Source organism: Buteo buteo, chromosome 20 (genome assembly GCF_964188355.1).
Source record: "Buteo buteo chromosome 20, bButBut1.hap1.1, whole genome shotgun sequence".
NCBI classification, from domain to species: Eukaryota; Metazoa; Chordata; class Aves; order Accipitriformes; family Accipitridae; genus Buteo; species Buteo buteo.
In genome coordinates, this window is record NC_134190.1 from 19,541,343 (window position 1) to 19,558,274 (window position 16,932).

The window sequence follows — 16,932 nt, forward strand, 5'->3', positions numbered from 1 at the left end:
TCATCTTGTTCAGCTTTCTTCAACGAACCTTTCAAGAATCTGTCTGAAGCATGTTGCTGCGTTTTTAAAGTGTGTACCCTGGACCCAATGTGCAACTGTGGTTTATTCGCATGACACGCCAAGCCAGCACAGGTGGAAAAGCCCATCTAAAAAGTGGCTAGCCAGTGCTGACCTTCGTTAAAGATGCACTACTAGCTTAACATTTGCTTTAATGATTCCTATATTCCTTTTAGAGGCAGTCCCAAGGCTGATCCCACGACCCATGTCTCCTACTTGTGCAGCTCTCTGTGTCCACAAATGCAGCCTCAGAAACAGTAAGGGCATGCTCTGAAGTGCACAGGGACCCTTGTTATTTTAGAATGCCCCCACCTAGCTTTTACTCACTTTCTGTCTTTAAGACAGCTTGAAGAAAACTGAAGAGCAGACTACACCTAGGGATGCACCAGATATACGGAAGGAATCCGTTACTAGGCAGTCCATTCATCCCCAATCACTTTTTCAGAGATGAGTATGAATAGCTATAAAATAGCCTGAACATAAACTATAATCACAATTTCATCTGTGGTGTAAGTCATGGCCTTAAAAACACAGTATCCAGGAGAAAAAAACCCAAACCTACAAAACAGTATTATAATGAAACAATTTCCACTTTTGAAGAAATTATGCCAATGGGAAATAGGTCCAAACCCTTTAACAGAATCTTTGGCTTCATAATGAAATAAATTCTTCAAGAAATTCTTCCAGTTGGAATAATTCCTCATTCACAACTCATCTTACATTGTCAAGGTGCTACAACCACTTTGTCCTCAGTGTAAAAAAGAAAACTTTATGTCAATGCCTAAGTTTAAATTTTCAGTACCCTCAAAGACAAGTGACCCCTAAAAACTTGAATTTACCCAATAAGATCCACTCAAGAATATGAGACTGTTTCTTCAAACACACAGAAGTGCACATGCACACGCAACCCTCAAAATAACGACAGTAATGCTGTATTTTCCAAATCGTGCTCATTCACATGGGAAACTATAGAAGAAAGAAAAAAATGAGAATGCTTTTTATCTTACCTAAGCCTGATATGCTTAAAATATATTTGAGTAAAAGTAATTTTCTTGAAATAACTCTTCCCTCATAAATCTTACAGTGTCAGAGATCTTTCTCTGAACTCCTGGTGAAGAGAAATCATAACCCAATGTCCATAACTGCTTCAAAATGGAAGAATACATTTCCAACATGAAATTAAAAAACGTACATGAAACAGTACTAAATTTTTTTCTATAACTGTGATACTTAAAATAAAAATAGCCACATCTCTTTCATTTCTGCAGTGATTATCATTAATGATTCTCTTTTATTTACAGCTGTATAACTGAAAAAAAACCCTTAATTAGATAACATTTCTAATTTCCTTTCACCTATTCATCATTTGGAAAAATTCACCTGCAATCAACCTTTCTCATTGTTCTTTTATTCTCCCATCTTTCCTGGTGGAAGAACAGCTAGTTCTCAATTGATGCAGCCAATAGTTAGAGCAGGTAATAAGGTTTTTTTCTGTTTTTGTTTTTGGTTTTTTTTCTTCTTCAGCCTTACCCTCAACAATAAGTTTTCAATGTAATTAGGTTCCTCTATGCCTGGTACAATTGTCCTCCTCCATGTGATTTGCACATGAAGGGAATCAAATCGAGATCCTACAAACATCCCACTGATTACATCTCAAAAAGCCCCAAGATACTCAACTGCAATTTCTGGTAGCTATTATATCAGGATATTTTCTTTTTGAGTTTTTCAGCAAGTAATTGCACAAATATTATCACTTATTCTAATTCTCTCTCTTCTCTTTGGTACTTTTACAGTTTTTCTGTCTTTTCAAACTTGTAAAAATGTGAGAGGGAAATTTTCTCATTTCAATTTGGTATTTTAGTCCTATCAGAAGGAAATTGGTTTTGGTAGCAATATTACATTTTTGCATTAAACAATGCAAAACTAAAACTAAGCACTATCCTGGTCTTGCTCTCTGCATTGCCACTCTCGGGCAGATTATGGCAAAGAGAAAAGCAATGGGATATTGGAAAAATGTTGGCATAATCAGAGACTCAGCAACATACTAAATAGGCTACTTTGCCATAAACAGGGATTTGGCTAATCTTAGGAAACAGCTAAAACTTAAAAAAAAAAAAAATAAATCTAAAGAGCAATGATCATCAAATGCTTTAAAAGTGAAGAGGCCTTAATAAGTAGCTATTATTCTGATCACACTTGGAAAAAATGCATAATCCTGCCTTCAGCATAGTCACATCCTCTTATATAAGGCTGATGTTCACAAATTACCTTTCAAGTTCCTCAATATGCCTCAAAAATAAAAAGAAAATGACAAAAAAAAAATCTTGTGGTTGTTTTAGAAGGAGTCGCTGGGAAGTGAGTGAGCTAAACTCAGACATCTCTTCTGTTTGTTTTTTTGTTTGTTTTTTTAATAACAGCTTATTAATTTTAGCTGCAATAAAATTATTCCAAAATTAACTAGAACAAATGGGCCAAATACTCATTGTGCAGTACAGCACTAGCAGCAGCAGGTTTCTGAAGGATACAGTAAGGAAAACACTTCAGTATTTTTGGTAGCCCTATAATTATGCTTGTCTAGTGCAGTGTTCCATCCTGAGAGATGCTAAATACCCTCCAAAATTTAACTGTATCCTCAGGTCCCACTGAAGCTGGTATTCAGAGAAAGTACATAAGAAAAAGGCATTCCTTACTTGATTGCTGCAAAGCTTAAAAATCGTATCAGTGTTACTTGTCAATTACTGTATGTCTTGAAGAAGTCATGCTGTACTTTCCCTGGAAATATCAGAAAAACAAGCTGCGAAGTAAGCCTTTGATAACAAGTGGCTTTGATGTCTGTGGGACTTCAAGACACCCTACACACTGGAAACACTTGAAAACCTCAAGACAGGCATTGGCTCCCTTATGGCTTTGAAGGAAACAAGTCTGACTGCTGAGCTCTCTCTGCCTTGAAGTTTAGGTGCCGCAGGAACTCCCCTGTACCGAGTTGCAGCATCCTCAGTTGAAGCTTACTCCCATTCTCATGGCACCAAATTTGTCATCTTGTGACTGAACTCAAACACGTTCTTGCAAGCCAAGGTGGAGTATGGGTCACTCTCCAGTGCGATACCCACTGGGGAGTGCAAAGGCCACAGCAGTCACTGATAGGGCTCGCAGGCGTTACTACGACTCAGGCAACCTGGCACGGCGCTAACTGTTGCCAGTCGTTTCACAAACCACAGCTATTCCCAGGTAGCTTTTCCTTCCTCAGTTCTGTAGCTCTTTTCCTTAGCCTCTATCCAGCAGTCTAGCAGCGGACAGATAGAAAAAGTCAAATTGCTAGTGTATATGTGTGTCTATATATACACGAGTACACATATTTGCACATGTTTTGATGCGACAGGGAAGCCTGTGCGATCTAGAGACACCGCTCAAGCCTTTCTTTTTCAGTCCACGCTACTCTGTCCCGATGCTGGCACTATCATCACTCCTTCCCAGCTGGGCTTGAGTGGCCTTGTTAGGGCAGCTATAAAGCTCCACAGCCAGAGATTTCAATTTAGGAGGGAGTAAAGCATCTCTTTTTATTACCTCAGGAGAACTGAGCACCCTGCCAGCGCAGTACGCCAATTTATTGCCAGGAGCAGATGGGGTGGACTGGGAATTAGACCCACTTAAAAACTGGTTTATACACCATTCTGTGTCATTGCTACATGAGGCCACAGGAGGTTTACGGCTTATTCAGAAGGACAATTGTTTCTGTATCACTGCAAGATACGGAGTAGAAATCAAAGCACACAGCTATCTTGCAGTGAGGACTGGCCCCTTTTTCATCCCCCGCTACGTGTTTAAGCAATAAAACAACAATTTGCTTACTGTAACCTCTCCTGTGTTTATGCGGGGAACATTTGGCTTAGGACATCAGTTTGTGTCTTCAGATAGAGATTCATTGGATTTTTACTGGACATAAAAAGCAGAGACCTTATTTCAAACACAAGATTTCTAAAATAGCATGAAATACTGTTTTCTTTATAGCTGATACAGACTGTGAGTGCAGTTGACAAAGACGAGCCTCCTCGAGGACACAGATTTTTCTTTGAGTTGGTGCCAGAATTTGCTGTTCATCCAAACTTCTCCATTGTAGACAACAAAGGTAACTGCTGACCAGCACCATCCCCTTCCCCCCCCAACCCCAATACTACATAAAACTTTACCCACAAACATTTCTTTGTTTTGCTTTTCCATTCTAGATAACACAGCAGGAATCATGACTAGAAGAAACGGATACAGCCGTAGTAAGATGAGTACCTATCTCCTGCCAGTCATAATATTTGACAACGACTACCCGATCCAGAGCAGCACCGGCACGCTGACCATTCGCGTGTGTGCCTGCGACAGCCGGGGGAACATGCAGTCCTGCAACGCTGAGGCCTTGCTCCTCCCTGCCGGCCTCAGCACCGGCGCACTGGTTGCCATCCTCCTCTGCATCATTATCCTGCTGGGTAAGTACCTGCCATGAGAGGTTTCATTGACTAGGCAAAGGTCTGGTCACTTCTAGACCCCTGACGTTCTTCGACCCCTTATTCACATGACCCTGCAGAACAATATTTCATACCTGATGTCTTTTTTTTTTTTTTTTTTTTTTTTTTACCAATTGTTTTCTAAGTTGAAGGAGCTGGGAGAGGGAGGGGGAGCTACTATGGGCTGTTTGTCATCACACTATTCAGAAGAATGTGTGACAAGACTGAGACTATCAATGTTATTTAGGTGAAATAAATATGAAAATCTATGGTCAGTTCTAGATACCATGCTCATTTGAGTAATATTCTGTGTTATAAACAGATCTTCATTTGGAACCAGGACTTCACAATCATATTCCTAAAGCTGAATGATAAGTTTCTCAGTGATTAAAAAATTATCAATTATACTAGCTATTTAATCATGAATGATTTGTGATTTTTATACTCAGGAAATATTTAGCTCAAAAGCATAGAAGAGAAATGTTCAATTGCTTGCAAGTGGTCGTGAGAGCAGCTGATTAAATAAAGTGCGAGCACAGAAGTTAGATGGGTGGTTGGAGAGCAGAAGCATTAGAAAGATGACGTGATATGAGAAGAAACTAGGATAAATGCTAGCTTGTAACCTGGTGTTAAGTACATAAAAATTGCAACTCACGTGTTTCGCTTACCAGAGAAGTGCCTCCTTAAAAGTGCCATCATCTCTACTTTCCAGTCAAACTGTGGAAAACGTCTTTCCCTTTCCACCTCTCCTAGCAAACACAGCTTGCCAAGGGGGCAGTGACAAGCTTACAGGTGTCAGCTTACATCATTCTAAGGAGATCACTTTTTTTCCAGTTTTTAGACTGGATTCAAGCTGCCTCCGGTAAATATTCAGAGGAACATAGAGGCTGTTAGGAGAGGGGCAATATGTAGGAACTATATCTATACTGTTAGGCATAGGGAAGGGAGGGTACTTGAGCTCCGACAAACTGACTGTCCACAGCGCTTAGGTACAAGCACTGCTGCTGCCCTGGTTTCAGCATGAGCCAGCGGGGATTCCCCAGAATGTAGCCCAGGCATAGCCTGAGCAGCAGAACTTGCAGGGCACCACTTCCAGCAGACAACTGTGGTTCAAACCCTGCCAGATCTGGCTCTCCACCTTGCATAGCTCTTAACAACACGTCAACAGGCTCTGCATCTTCAAAGCCACGCTTTATGCCCCAGCGTAGAGGATGAAATGTATACCATGAAACACATGCCCTTACTTGATGACTAGGAAAACATCACTCTAATCAGCTGCAATGCTTTAGTACAGAAACACTGAATTAAAAACAAAAATCAAGGTGTGCCTTAGGACCACAACGATAGCTCATGAGACTCAGAACATGCTCAGGGACAAGTGCTGTGCAAAATAACTGTGACACTTTGTGTCTCTAACCCCAAGGTTAGAGACCCTGCACTACTTAGTGCTACAGAACAGGTGAAGCCAGAGTAGCATAGGGCTGAAGAGCAGTTAAACAGAATTGTTAGTCTACAGCTGCTGTGATTCTCAGCACCTTATCTGATTGTTCAACAGGACGTAGTGTTTTAGGAGAGTGGACTGGTGTCATGATGCCTAAAATAGCAGAGACATTTTAAGTACCTGGCTGTGAAAGACACTTCTTCATAATAACCTTTTAGTGATCTGCCCTACTCTTGTATATGAAGTTCTTAAACTTACTTAAGTGGGCTATTACTTGTCTAGCATTAGGAAAACTTGAAAAAAAACCGTTCCTGTACAGATACAAAACCCGCAAACAAAACAGAACAGCCTTTACCTTCACAGCATTGTACCATGGCATGTGGAAGATCCCAGTTCCCCTCTCCCTACCCGTGGCACGTCCAGTCTTCCCTTTTATTCACCAGTACTCAAGTCACTCAGAGCAAAAGCTTTGCTCCTAAGACTCAACAGAAGTGCTCAGCACTGCTGCAACGCGTGGTTCGGCGACCATTGTTATGCCATATGTCATTGACAGATGATCTCGCTGGCCTCTCCTATTTACTCCAGCTACTGGAGCTACGGTCAGATTTTTAAATGCATGTAAGCTTTGAATTCCTACTGAAATCAATAGCATTTAGGCACTAGAATGTATTTACAAATCTTAACTTCAGTTTTTCATCTCCCTCTGTAGAGGTTCATTTTTGTGTCAATCTTTACCTCTCCAAAAGGAAGGGTTATTCAACCAACATTTCTTAAACTAGGGGGATCATGTTTTTTAAAAGAAACATTTAGTAGCAAAGATTAGATTTCAATCCTTGCAGTCATTGAAGCCAAAAATAGTTTTGTCAATAGTATTGATAGCTGAAGGTCTTCAGGTTCTTATTTTCAGAAGGACCTGTAGATCCCATTTTCAAAAGTGAATTAGGCACTTAGGAATACCTAAATCACTAGCTTTCAAAAGTGTGAATTACTTTTGCCAAGGAGATTCAACTACATTTGACAAAATCACCCTTAGTGACTGCCAGGAAGGCAGTACTTCAAAAAAACTAAAATCAAAGTCAAACCCTAGTAGGATGATATAATTTAAGACATTGTCTGCTTTTCAACTTCAGCCTAACTGTATCTCTAATTTCCAATATATAATATTTTAATCATTGCTCCCATAGGTTTAAAAAAGCATAAGTTTTTGACTACTATAAAATCATTAATATTTTTCCTTATCAACTTCAGCTTGGAGAGAGCTTTTATCACTCTTTCCCTCCTAAAAGTCCCATCCTAGCCTTAAAACTTTTCCAGTTCAACAGAAAATGCAACATATTAGCTCATTTATTTCATTTTTAACTACCCGTTTCTGCATTCATCCTTTGTTTCCTTTCAGTATTAGTTGTCTTGTTTACGGCTCTCAAGAGACAGAGGAAGAAAGAACCCTTGATCATCTCAAAGGATGATGTTCGGGATAACATTGTGACCTACAACGATGAAGGAGGTGGGGAAGAAGACACCCAGGCTTTTGACATTGGCACACTGAGAAATCCAGAAGCAAGAGAGGAAAGTAAGATGAGAAGAGATGTTATCCCAGAAACTATATTTCAGATAAGACGGACCGCACCTCTTTGGGAAAACATTGATGTCCAAGATTTTATTCATAGAAGGTTAAAGGAAAATGATTTAGACCCAGCTGCCCCTCCCTATGATTCACTAGCAACATATGCCTACGAAGGAAATGATTCCATAGCAAATTCACTCAGCTCCCTGGAATCACTTACCACGGAGGGCAACCAAGACTATGATTACCTCAGTGACTGGGGACCTCGGTTTAAAAAACTAGCAGATATGTATGGTGGCGAGGACAGTGATCGAGACTGAGAAAGTAATCTGTGACCTGGTCAGTGTTAGTGGAATTCATGTCTATGTTACTAGATAAAGTGGCCTACTCTCTCTTACTTGGGAATAAAAAATTTACAAAAAATAGGTGTTGTCTTAGTAGGGGTTTGCTTAATCAATAAGTCGACGTGAATGAATATGAATGATTTAGATTTTAAAAAATCTATAATTCACCCTCTCTGCCTAGAAACCTCTGATGAAAGGTTTTTATTGACAATGAAAAGACAATAAAAGGCTTTTTGTGCCTTTAATAATGAGGTGGAAACTTAATTTTTTTTAATTGCTTTGCATTACCTTTCCTACTAGCTGGGACAGTGTGCACCTGCATTGTAACATAATCTCAAAAATATACTTTAAAAAAGATTAATATTACTGCCATATTTATTGAGTTAAAGAATGTCTGTGTGTTGATTCATCATGATATTTTTATATATGTATATTTATATTTTTGTATTTTTATTAAATAAATCAGTATTTATAAAAACAATACTTACTCACGTACTTTGTTAATCATAAGGAACTGTCCGGTCTTTCTGAACAAAGGAAACTGCGTGTTGTGCAATACTTAATTTTTGAATGCATCTTCTTTTGTCAGATTAGTGGTTGAAATGTACTGTGCAAGAACAATATGGAGAGAGTGCTCTGTAATGGGAATGCAGTGTAGAAAAAAGAAAAATTATTTTGAAAAAGTGGTTATAAATAAATGCAGTCTGGCTTGCAATGTGTATTACTATATTGCATAATAATATAGTTTCATTGTGAAACTTGCTCCCACATACCTTCTTATACAAACAGGTGACCAGTGAGAGGATTTAACAGATATACACCTGGGGATTTAAGGAACGGTGAAGGTTTATTCTGGTAGATATGAAAACAATTTTATAATATGCCCTTTTAAAAATGGAATAATTAAGCAAACATCAATAATGAAAGGAAGGCTTTTCTATTCTAATCTTATTTGGGGGTTTTGAGGCAATAAGGCAAATCAGACATGTTACTAATAGCTTCTTTTTAAATCAAAGCGAGCCAAGCAATAAAAACAAAGCCCAAGTAATATTTTATTAAAGATGTTAGTGTTCTCTTCCTTCAAAGACGTGCATACATTTGCATATTTTTTAAAAGTGATAATGACAATCTTCAAGTATATATCTGTGATCAGCTTTTATGCAATGCACATTTTTTTTCACAACACCGGATAGGAGGAATTTACCTGGATCACATGTGATCTAACTGAGAGTTGCAAGGCTTATCCACATTTGTTTAAAAAAAGAAAAATAAAAAACCTCAAATGTATGAAAAAGAATCCAAGATGACAACAATATAGGATGTACGCTATCCATAGCATTTCAATTTTTAATATCAACTTTAGGGAAAACCAAGTGCATATAGATGTCCAAAATAATAATGTTTTAAGGTTTTCTCTCAATTAGTTATTTTTCAGATCTTTTCAGAAAGAAACTTAAGATACACATTGGCAAGGTAATGTGGACTACCGAGGCACTCATCTCTTACCAAAAAGATAATAAAGAAGGTACACACAAAGTCACTTCGCCTGGACATAGGAACACACTCCTGCCTAATATTTTCCTCTCTACTATGTTGACTTTCAGATTATTTCCCAAAAACACCTCTTATTATTATTTATTCTACCCCTCTACCGTATTCTTCTGATAGCCCCAAGGATGCATCTCAAGTTTTCTGACACTGAACTCCTTTATTTTTTTGGGGGGACAGGGGGTCAGGGGATTGGGGTTCTAAACAAGCACCTGAACAGCTCACTGGGAGCTGCATGTCAGGGCTGAAACACTATGTTGCAAGCAAAACACTTTAGTGACACAAAAAAAGTCAAAATAACCTGCAGCTACGTGGCAGCCATGTAAGTGGATATGATGTAGTAACAAGACCTCAGTGCATAGCTTGATGGCATAGGAATGCATATTTCTTTTTTGTGTCTTTTGGAGCAAAAAGCAAAAGACTTACGGAATGTATGTTCTCCACAGTGTTGCTGCCAAAGTGAAAGTACACTGGAAGGCATTAGTCTTTCAATGCAATTTTCATAACTTTAAGGCACTCCCTTAAAATGGGATAGGAGGCAAAAAATGGATGATAAAACAACTATGTCCCTGAAGAGAAATTACTGGTGGCGGGGGAGAAAAGAATAAAACTAAACCAAGAATATAGGAAAATCTTCCTTGACTTATAGAATATTGTACACCCAAATTTCATCTTCAGTGACTAACACAGCAGATTGGACTAAGAGGAGAGCTTTTAGCAATCTTGCAACTTGTCATCAGAAATCTGAATATCACACAGTGATGTAGAATGGCAGGAGAGAGGAGAATGAAAATCTGTCCCAAAGCAAGGACAGACACAGACAAAGTATATATCAGTGCAGTTGAGTAAGTTTTTAAGTTGTTAAGAGTTGGTGCAGAACACATTAAAGGGTACCAGTTTGATTTCAGAGAGGCTACTAGTGAAGGCAGGATGGAGGAAACAGGGTCTGAGGAATTCTTCTTCCTTGAAGACATATAAATTTAATTTAGAAATTATATTTTCCACATAGAAATAATCTTGTCTATTTTTTTTTTATTATTTTTTTATTTTCAGAAAGGAGTGACAGAAAGGAAAAAGAAGTATTATAGAATTCACTCACAGAACACTCTGACAGAGACATGTCCTCAGTATCATTATGTCACGGTACCACTGTGGTACTTTGGGAAGAGCAGAAACTCTAGCAGATCATCAGTAAAAGGCACCCCCCTTCTCTCACTCTAGGTTTTCTCAGCCCATGGGTCATTACCACTAAAGCAAAGAGAGGGAGATTTAGCCTTTGTTTTCAGCAAGAAAGTGAGACTTTCCCACGCTTTCCTACTATTTCAGTAGTGAGCCCAAGAACCCTTGGCTCACTTAAAGCAATATATGTTTAAAAGAGGACCTACATGGATTTACAGCCCACAGAAATTCACATAGTTGATATAGCAAAACAAGTAATTTCTCAAAATTGCTAAAAATTTCAAGCATTCTTAAAATGACTAAAGCTAGCTGGCAAGTTTGTCACCTGACATGCCTAACTGGTAGTGATGTGGGCTTGTTCATCCAAATGGGCTGCAGAAACTATTTTTTCTATTACAATTGTTTTTTAAAAAATGGATCTTCTTTTACATCCGAAACAACGCAGTAAATACCACATCACAGGTGAGGAATTTGTATTGACAGTGAAAACTACCACGATATGTCCGTTTTGCTCTGTATCATTTTTATCTGTTTACATCCATTGAGATTTTTTGGGTGGCATGTTTGATTACATTTTATACGATAAAACCAATGAGTGACAACCCCATGTGATAAGCTGCTGCTTCTGGTGTCATAAACCTGACTGATTCCCAGGGTATTTCCCACAGAGAGGACCCTTTGCACAGCAATAGCCATACCCCTCAAGGGTACGACTACCACCTTTATCTACGACAGAGGCATGCACCTCTGCTGCCATGGGTATTCAGCAGAGCAGCTGCACTGCCTCTGAGTTTGCCTACCCAAAATGCTAGAGCGTTACGCCTGCAATCCCCACGCTATACCACCTCCCGACGCTGAGGACATTCTGAGATGAACAAGGGCAACTTCTTGCCTGTGATGTGCTGAGGCTGCTGGGTGGCCAGCAGCTTTGGATGTCCTAGTGGGTATTGCGGCTAATTAAATCTCAGGTTTTCGGTGCCTCTGAACAGGCAGAAGGCCAGACATAGGAACCAACGGGAACTTGCATAGCATTGGCAGAAATCTACCTCGTCGGGATACAAAGGTGGCAGAAAAACTTCAGATCACCCTTTGATTAACTTCTATTTTCCAGTAATAAGTTCAGACTGATGGAGTTATGCACATCATTTTTTTTGATCATTTAAACAATATTTTTGTGAAATAAATATTAACAAAGTTCATCATTCAATGAATAAACAGGAATTTTGTGGGAGAAGGAGATTGGATAATAAACGTGTATGTTGACAGCTCATTTTGAAGTCCAGTTACTAGCAAGTCATCTCCTTTAAACCATCAGTGAAACAATGGCTATATGATTTCTCTAAGTCCCAAAGGGAGCATCACACCTAGATCCCACTATTACATTGTATTTGGATTCCCAAAGGTACAGGAAGAAAAAGAAGGTCCTGAGAGGCCTCTTAAAGTTCGATGGCTATTTTCGGTTTCACAGGTCCACATTTAGAGGAATTGGGTGAGGTCCTGCGTGGGTACCACTACCCTAATATGGTTGAAGGAGCTGACTGACACAGAAGATGTCTTTGAGTTGTCCAATACAAACTGGTACTGATGAAGTTATTAGCTTCCTTTGGCATTTTAAGATTAGTGACATTGATGGGTACAACTGACAAAAGGTCCAACAAAAAAGACCAAGCTTCAGCTGGATAGGCAAACAATATGGTCCAATACAGGGCAGAAGTGCTGACTGATGCAGTGGGATACTCAATACTGGTTAAGGAGCAGGAAAAAAAGAGAGGGATGAGAGGTAGGAACTCCTTCCAGTGATGCTTCTGCAGATGTTCTTCCCTCTGAGAGAGAACTGAGGCACAGAAGTGCTGGGCATTTCAAGTTTATGCACCTCTTCATCCTCTGTGAAATCAACTGTGCTTAGCAAAGGTTCTGATCCATGGGATTGCCTCAAATCTCAGACATGTCTCACTGGGACGCTCAAGGCCTTGGGACCTTAAAAGAGGCTCAAAAGGAAGGAGAAAGGTCATTTTTTATGATGTGAATCTCACCAAGGATCTACTTTTCTGCCACTGTTGTGGTTCACTCCAAAGGAGAAAAAGTAGCTGGAAATACTTAGGATGTACAAGACTAATTTTGATGCCTTGCACAAAAACTACTTGTGACTGCTAAGGGCCAAGATAAACTTACTAACTCCTGAGGAAATACTGTGGGATTTAGTCATCATTCCAAACAGTCTTAAATTTTGAATGGGCTTTCCCCAGGGTTAAGAGCAAATAAGCTGAGAAAAAGGAGTAAAAATAAACACAGAAAAATTCCAAGTGAATATTCCAAGAAAAAAAAAAAAACAACAAAAAGTAAATTCATTCCATCTTGAAAGCAGGGAAAAAAAAGGAAAGAGGAACATATGATGAAGGTCTTGTTTTGTAATGTTTATGTATTTTCTATTTCTTTTCACTTTAACTGAATTTTGTAACAGCCTCATATTGGTACAAGCTTATCTGGATAAACAGTGTTATCAGTAAAAAATAATGCTGGAGACAATCTCTCACAGAAGGTTGCATCCTTCAGTGAAATGCCGAAACAGACTCCTCATTATGCCAGGTTAAGCAACCTAACTGCAACCACTACCATCCATGAACCTAAAATTTTTAGTCATTTCATGAAATGGCTGTTTTCATAACAGAATAGTCACACACACAAAAAAAAAAAACCATATATAAAATTTTTCCTTAGTACCTTTCTTATGCATTGATGACAAACGGCATTAACACCTTCTGCTCTACCAAAGGTATTTCAACTGCTAATGGTCTAATTTTCACTGAAAGTTGTAGTTTCAAGTCACATTTACACTTTTCTATCTGTCTGCTTAGCACAAGTGAGGAGCACACATAAGCATTTGGGTCACTGCATTTTGGAGTATTGTCACATTTTATGTTTTACAATTGAATTTGTAGAAGAACTTGAGCAGTTCCAGAAAGAAAAAACATGGAAAAAAAAGCAGTACGGGGAAATCAAACAGTTTTGCTTCTGCTATAGGAAGATGAATGGGGGAGAGATGAATTCTAGAAGAATTTTTCAGGAACATAACATAGATATTACTTTGTATGCATACAAATATCTGTCTGTACATATAGGTGAGTGTACATACATAAGCATATATATAAAAAAAAAAAATCGCACTTTATTATCTATACAGTTAACCAACAGAAACCCTTAGGTCCCACTTCCATTCAGAGATGCCCATCTAAGAGGAAAAAACCCACGGCAGAGTACAAGACACATTCAACTATGTGCAAACAAAAGGACATAAACCTATCTGATTTTACAGATTGTTTTATGTTGTTCTAGCATCCTCCTGTTAGAGTGTATATTTTACACTTCAGTTCAGTTTCCATTCATGAATCATAATTCAAACTAGGAGGGATCTGGCCTGAACTCTACTTCAAAATCACTTCCAAATTGGGATTTTGCATCTTTGTTAAAATCCCACAGCAATGGAAATGCAGAACAGAGTGTTGTGAAGATCACTGTTCCTGTGTTCCAAAGAAATCATGTTGGTGTTATTTCTGCAGGGGAAGCAAGTGCCTCCGTGCGAAGTCAGCCCACTGGCTATCACAGGGTACCATGCAAGAGAGGAAATCCAGGAACATTTACTTCTTTCCTTTTACTCCCCCCCCGCCACTGTCCCCATTCGAAGCAAAGCACTCTGCAACCCCCTTCACCCACTCCAGCAAAATTCATTAGAATCCTTTTCAGCAAATTTCAGATTACCAGTAAAAGCCAAAGAAGTGACAGTGTCTTGTCACAAATTCAATGTCTTATTCCTTTTGCTGGTGTGCACTGTTTTAGCAGGAAATACATTTTCATAGCAGTCCTGTGACTTTAAATATGAGCATATTCCTGATTTTGTTCATTTTACCACGGAATTTGACACAGCTCCTGTCATAACATATATTAATATACCTTCATCAAGCTTGGAATGAACTCCATGATTTTAAAAAGCATTTGCTTTTAGAGTCAGTGTGCCAAGCAGTTCTCCCATCACTTCTCACAGGGGAATGACAGGCTGTACAAAGTAAGCCTGCACAAACACAGATTTTGATTTTTGGTGGGAGTAAAATGATAATAACGTTGTTCGGTGCTTATAGTCGTGTCCTTCAATTTACCTTTTGAGCTACTGGTAGATATTTAGACCCCATTAGAAACAGTTTACGATCTGGTAGAGTAGTGCAAGAATATCTTCGGAGCAGCACAGGATCCAACAACCAGTCTGGGATCCGTACAGCCTTCCTTTCCCTCCAGCAGCAGGAGGCAGAATGACCCTCCCAGGCACTGCAGCACACAAGTACATATCTGGCACTTACTACTGGAAGAAGAGTTGAAAGCTAGAGTTTCATGAGTAAAAATGGCGAGAAGGAAATTAGGGCTGGGATTTTTGTCACTTGAGAATTGCTCTTGCAGCTGTCAGGAAGCAGGCTGCTAGTTGCTAGGAGCAACGATAATAATACTTACTTCTTATATAATGCTTCTCATCCCTAGTTTTTAAAGCTTTTACGAAGAAGGTCAGTGTCATTATCACCATTTTACAGGTAGGAAAAGCACTTTTTTGTGCACCAGTTTCCCCAAGGACACCCAGCAGCACAGTACTGAAAACAGGAGCAGAAGCCTGCTCTTCTCTTCACAGGCCACGCTACCTTGTTGACCATTGAGGAGACATTAATTTATGTAACTTCCCTGCTTAAACTGGTCAGAAATCTTGCTTTTAGTTAGCTTTTACTGCCCCACAAATTTAAGACATCTTAAAGGAAGATGCCCTTCCATGCGACATCATGAGTCAAAGACGTTTTCCAAATCAAGATGGTGCTTTGGACAAGTATGCGTTTCTGAGACAGGTCCAAGGTAGTTGCAAGAAGAGAAAGTGAGGTGCTTTCCCAGGCTTGCTTCCTGAAGGAAAGTGAATGAATGAGGCTTTTAATTCCAGGTACAAAGTGAAAAGGAGAGACAAAGGAATGTGGAGTAAGCCCTAAAAACTGCAGGAATATGCCCAGATTTGGCAAAGACATAGCTTTAACTTAAAAGTTAATCTTTCATTTAAAGCAGATGACAGCGAGACAGAAGGGGCGGACAGTGGAAGAACATCACGTTGTAGTAACCAACACCAGCTGGTCTCCACTCCTTCAGAATTAATTATTTTTTATTTCTAAGGACTCCCATGCCTTTCCGTTTGATTTCTTGATGAGACATTATCTTTTGATTGCTGAAAAAATTGCTTTTTCCCCAGCAGTTCCAGAATGGCAATTTCATGACAAATCTCTAGGAATGAGCCTGACCAGCACTCAGCAGAGATGCAGAGAGAAAACAAGACACGAAGAGGCTCTTCAACCCCATCCCCTGTGTAAGCGAAGGGCTTTGTTTCAACTAATGCTCAAATCAGGATACAGAATGGACACCAGGCAGCACGGCACCATCCGACGGGGTCCAGAGCGAGAGCCAAAGGGAGTAAACAGCTTCTCCACCTGCTAACACATATGCTGCCATCTGCAACTTACTGACCAAGGGGGAAGTTTCCTCTTTTCCAAAGCAATGGCAGTTTGCTTTCCTCTGTGCCATGGCTGAGCGCCTTCAGCCGTCCCGGGCAACAGTGCCAGAATATTTGTTGTCACTGATGTTCGGCCAACCCTGCACTGTTTTACAGCCAGCTTTTGCACAGCACTACCAGTAACGGCCAGATTTCACCCACTGCATTTTTCTTCCAAAGTCAGTGACGAGCTCCTGTACTTCACCAAACTCATTGCAAAGTACTATGAGAAATCATACGCTACAATTTTTTAGAGGAAAGCAAACCCTCGTGTTAATGGTCTTTCTCTTGATTTTATGAAAAGCCCTTAAAAATTAAAAGAAAAAGAGTTTTGCACTACATCATTAATACAAACACATGTTTGTACAAGTGATGTAATCTGATGTAATTTGCATAAGTATTTCAGTGATAGAAAGGAAATCTCTTTCAATGTTTTAAACCAGATAGTTGCACGTAAATTAAAAGCTTGATCCTAACAATCCTATAAAGCAGGTTCAAATAAATGTTAAATGGTTAGATGGTATTGTATATATAATTTGCAGAAAGATTCTTTGTACAGATTTTTAAATAATCTTACAAAAACTATTAATCTATACTGTCTTACATAGAGAAAAAAAAATAAAGTGTTACATTTCTACCCAGCAAATAAGGACTTTCCTATAAAAAAGATTTACACACTTGTAATAGAAGGAAAGTCTGAGGAGAGAGGTAGTATCTTTTATCCAACTATATTAGCTGCTTTA

At 39.1% G+C, this 16,932-nt stretch overlaps 1 protein-coding gene across 2 annotated transcripts in view; it reads left to right on the top strand.

The window, feature by feature from the left end:
- The window catches only part of LOC142042483 (cadherin-9), a 65,754-nt gene extending 57,879 nt beyond the window's left edge, over nucleotides 1–7,875 (top strand). For both annotated transcript variants that reach the window (XM_075052452.1, XM_075052453.1), the window contains 3 exons: nucleotides 4,066–4,183; nucleotides 4,281–4,532; nucleotides 7,388–7,875. In XM_075052452.1, the coding sequence (XP_074908553.1) occupies nucleotides 4,066–4,183; nucleotides 4,281–4,532; nucleotides 7,388–7,875 (858 nt within the window). The remainder of the gene's footprint in view (nucleotides 1–4,065; nucleotides 4,184–4,280; nucleotides 4,533–7,387) is intronic.
- The last annotated feature ends 9,057 nt before the right edge of the window (nucleotides 7,876–16,932 follow it).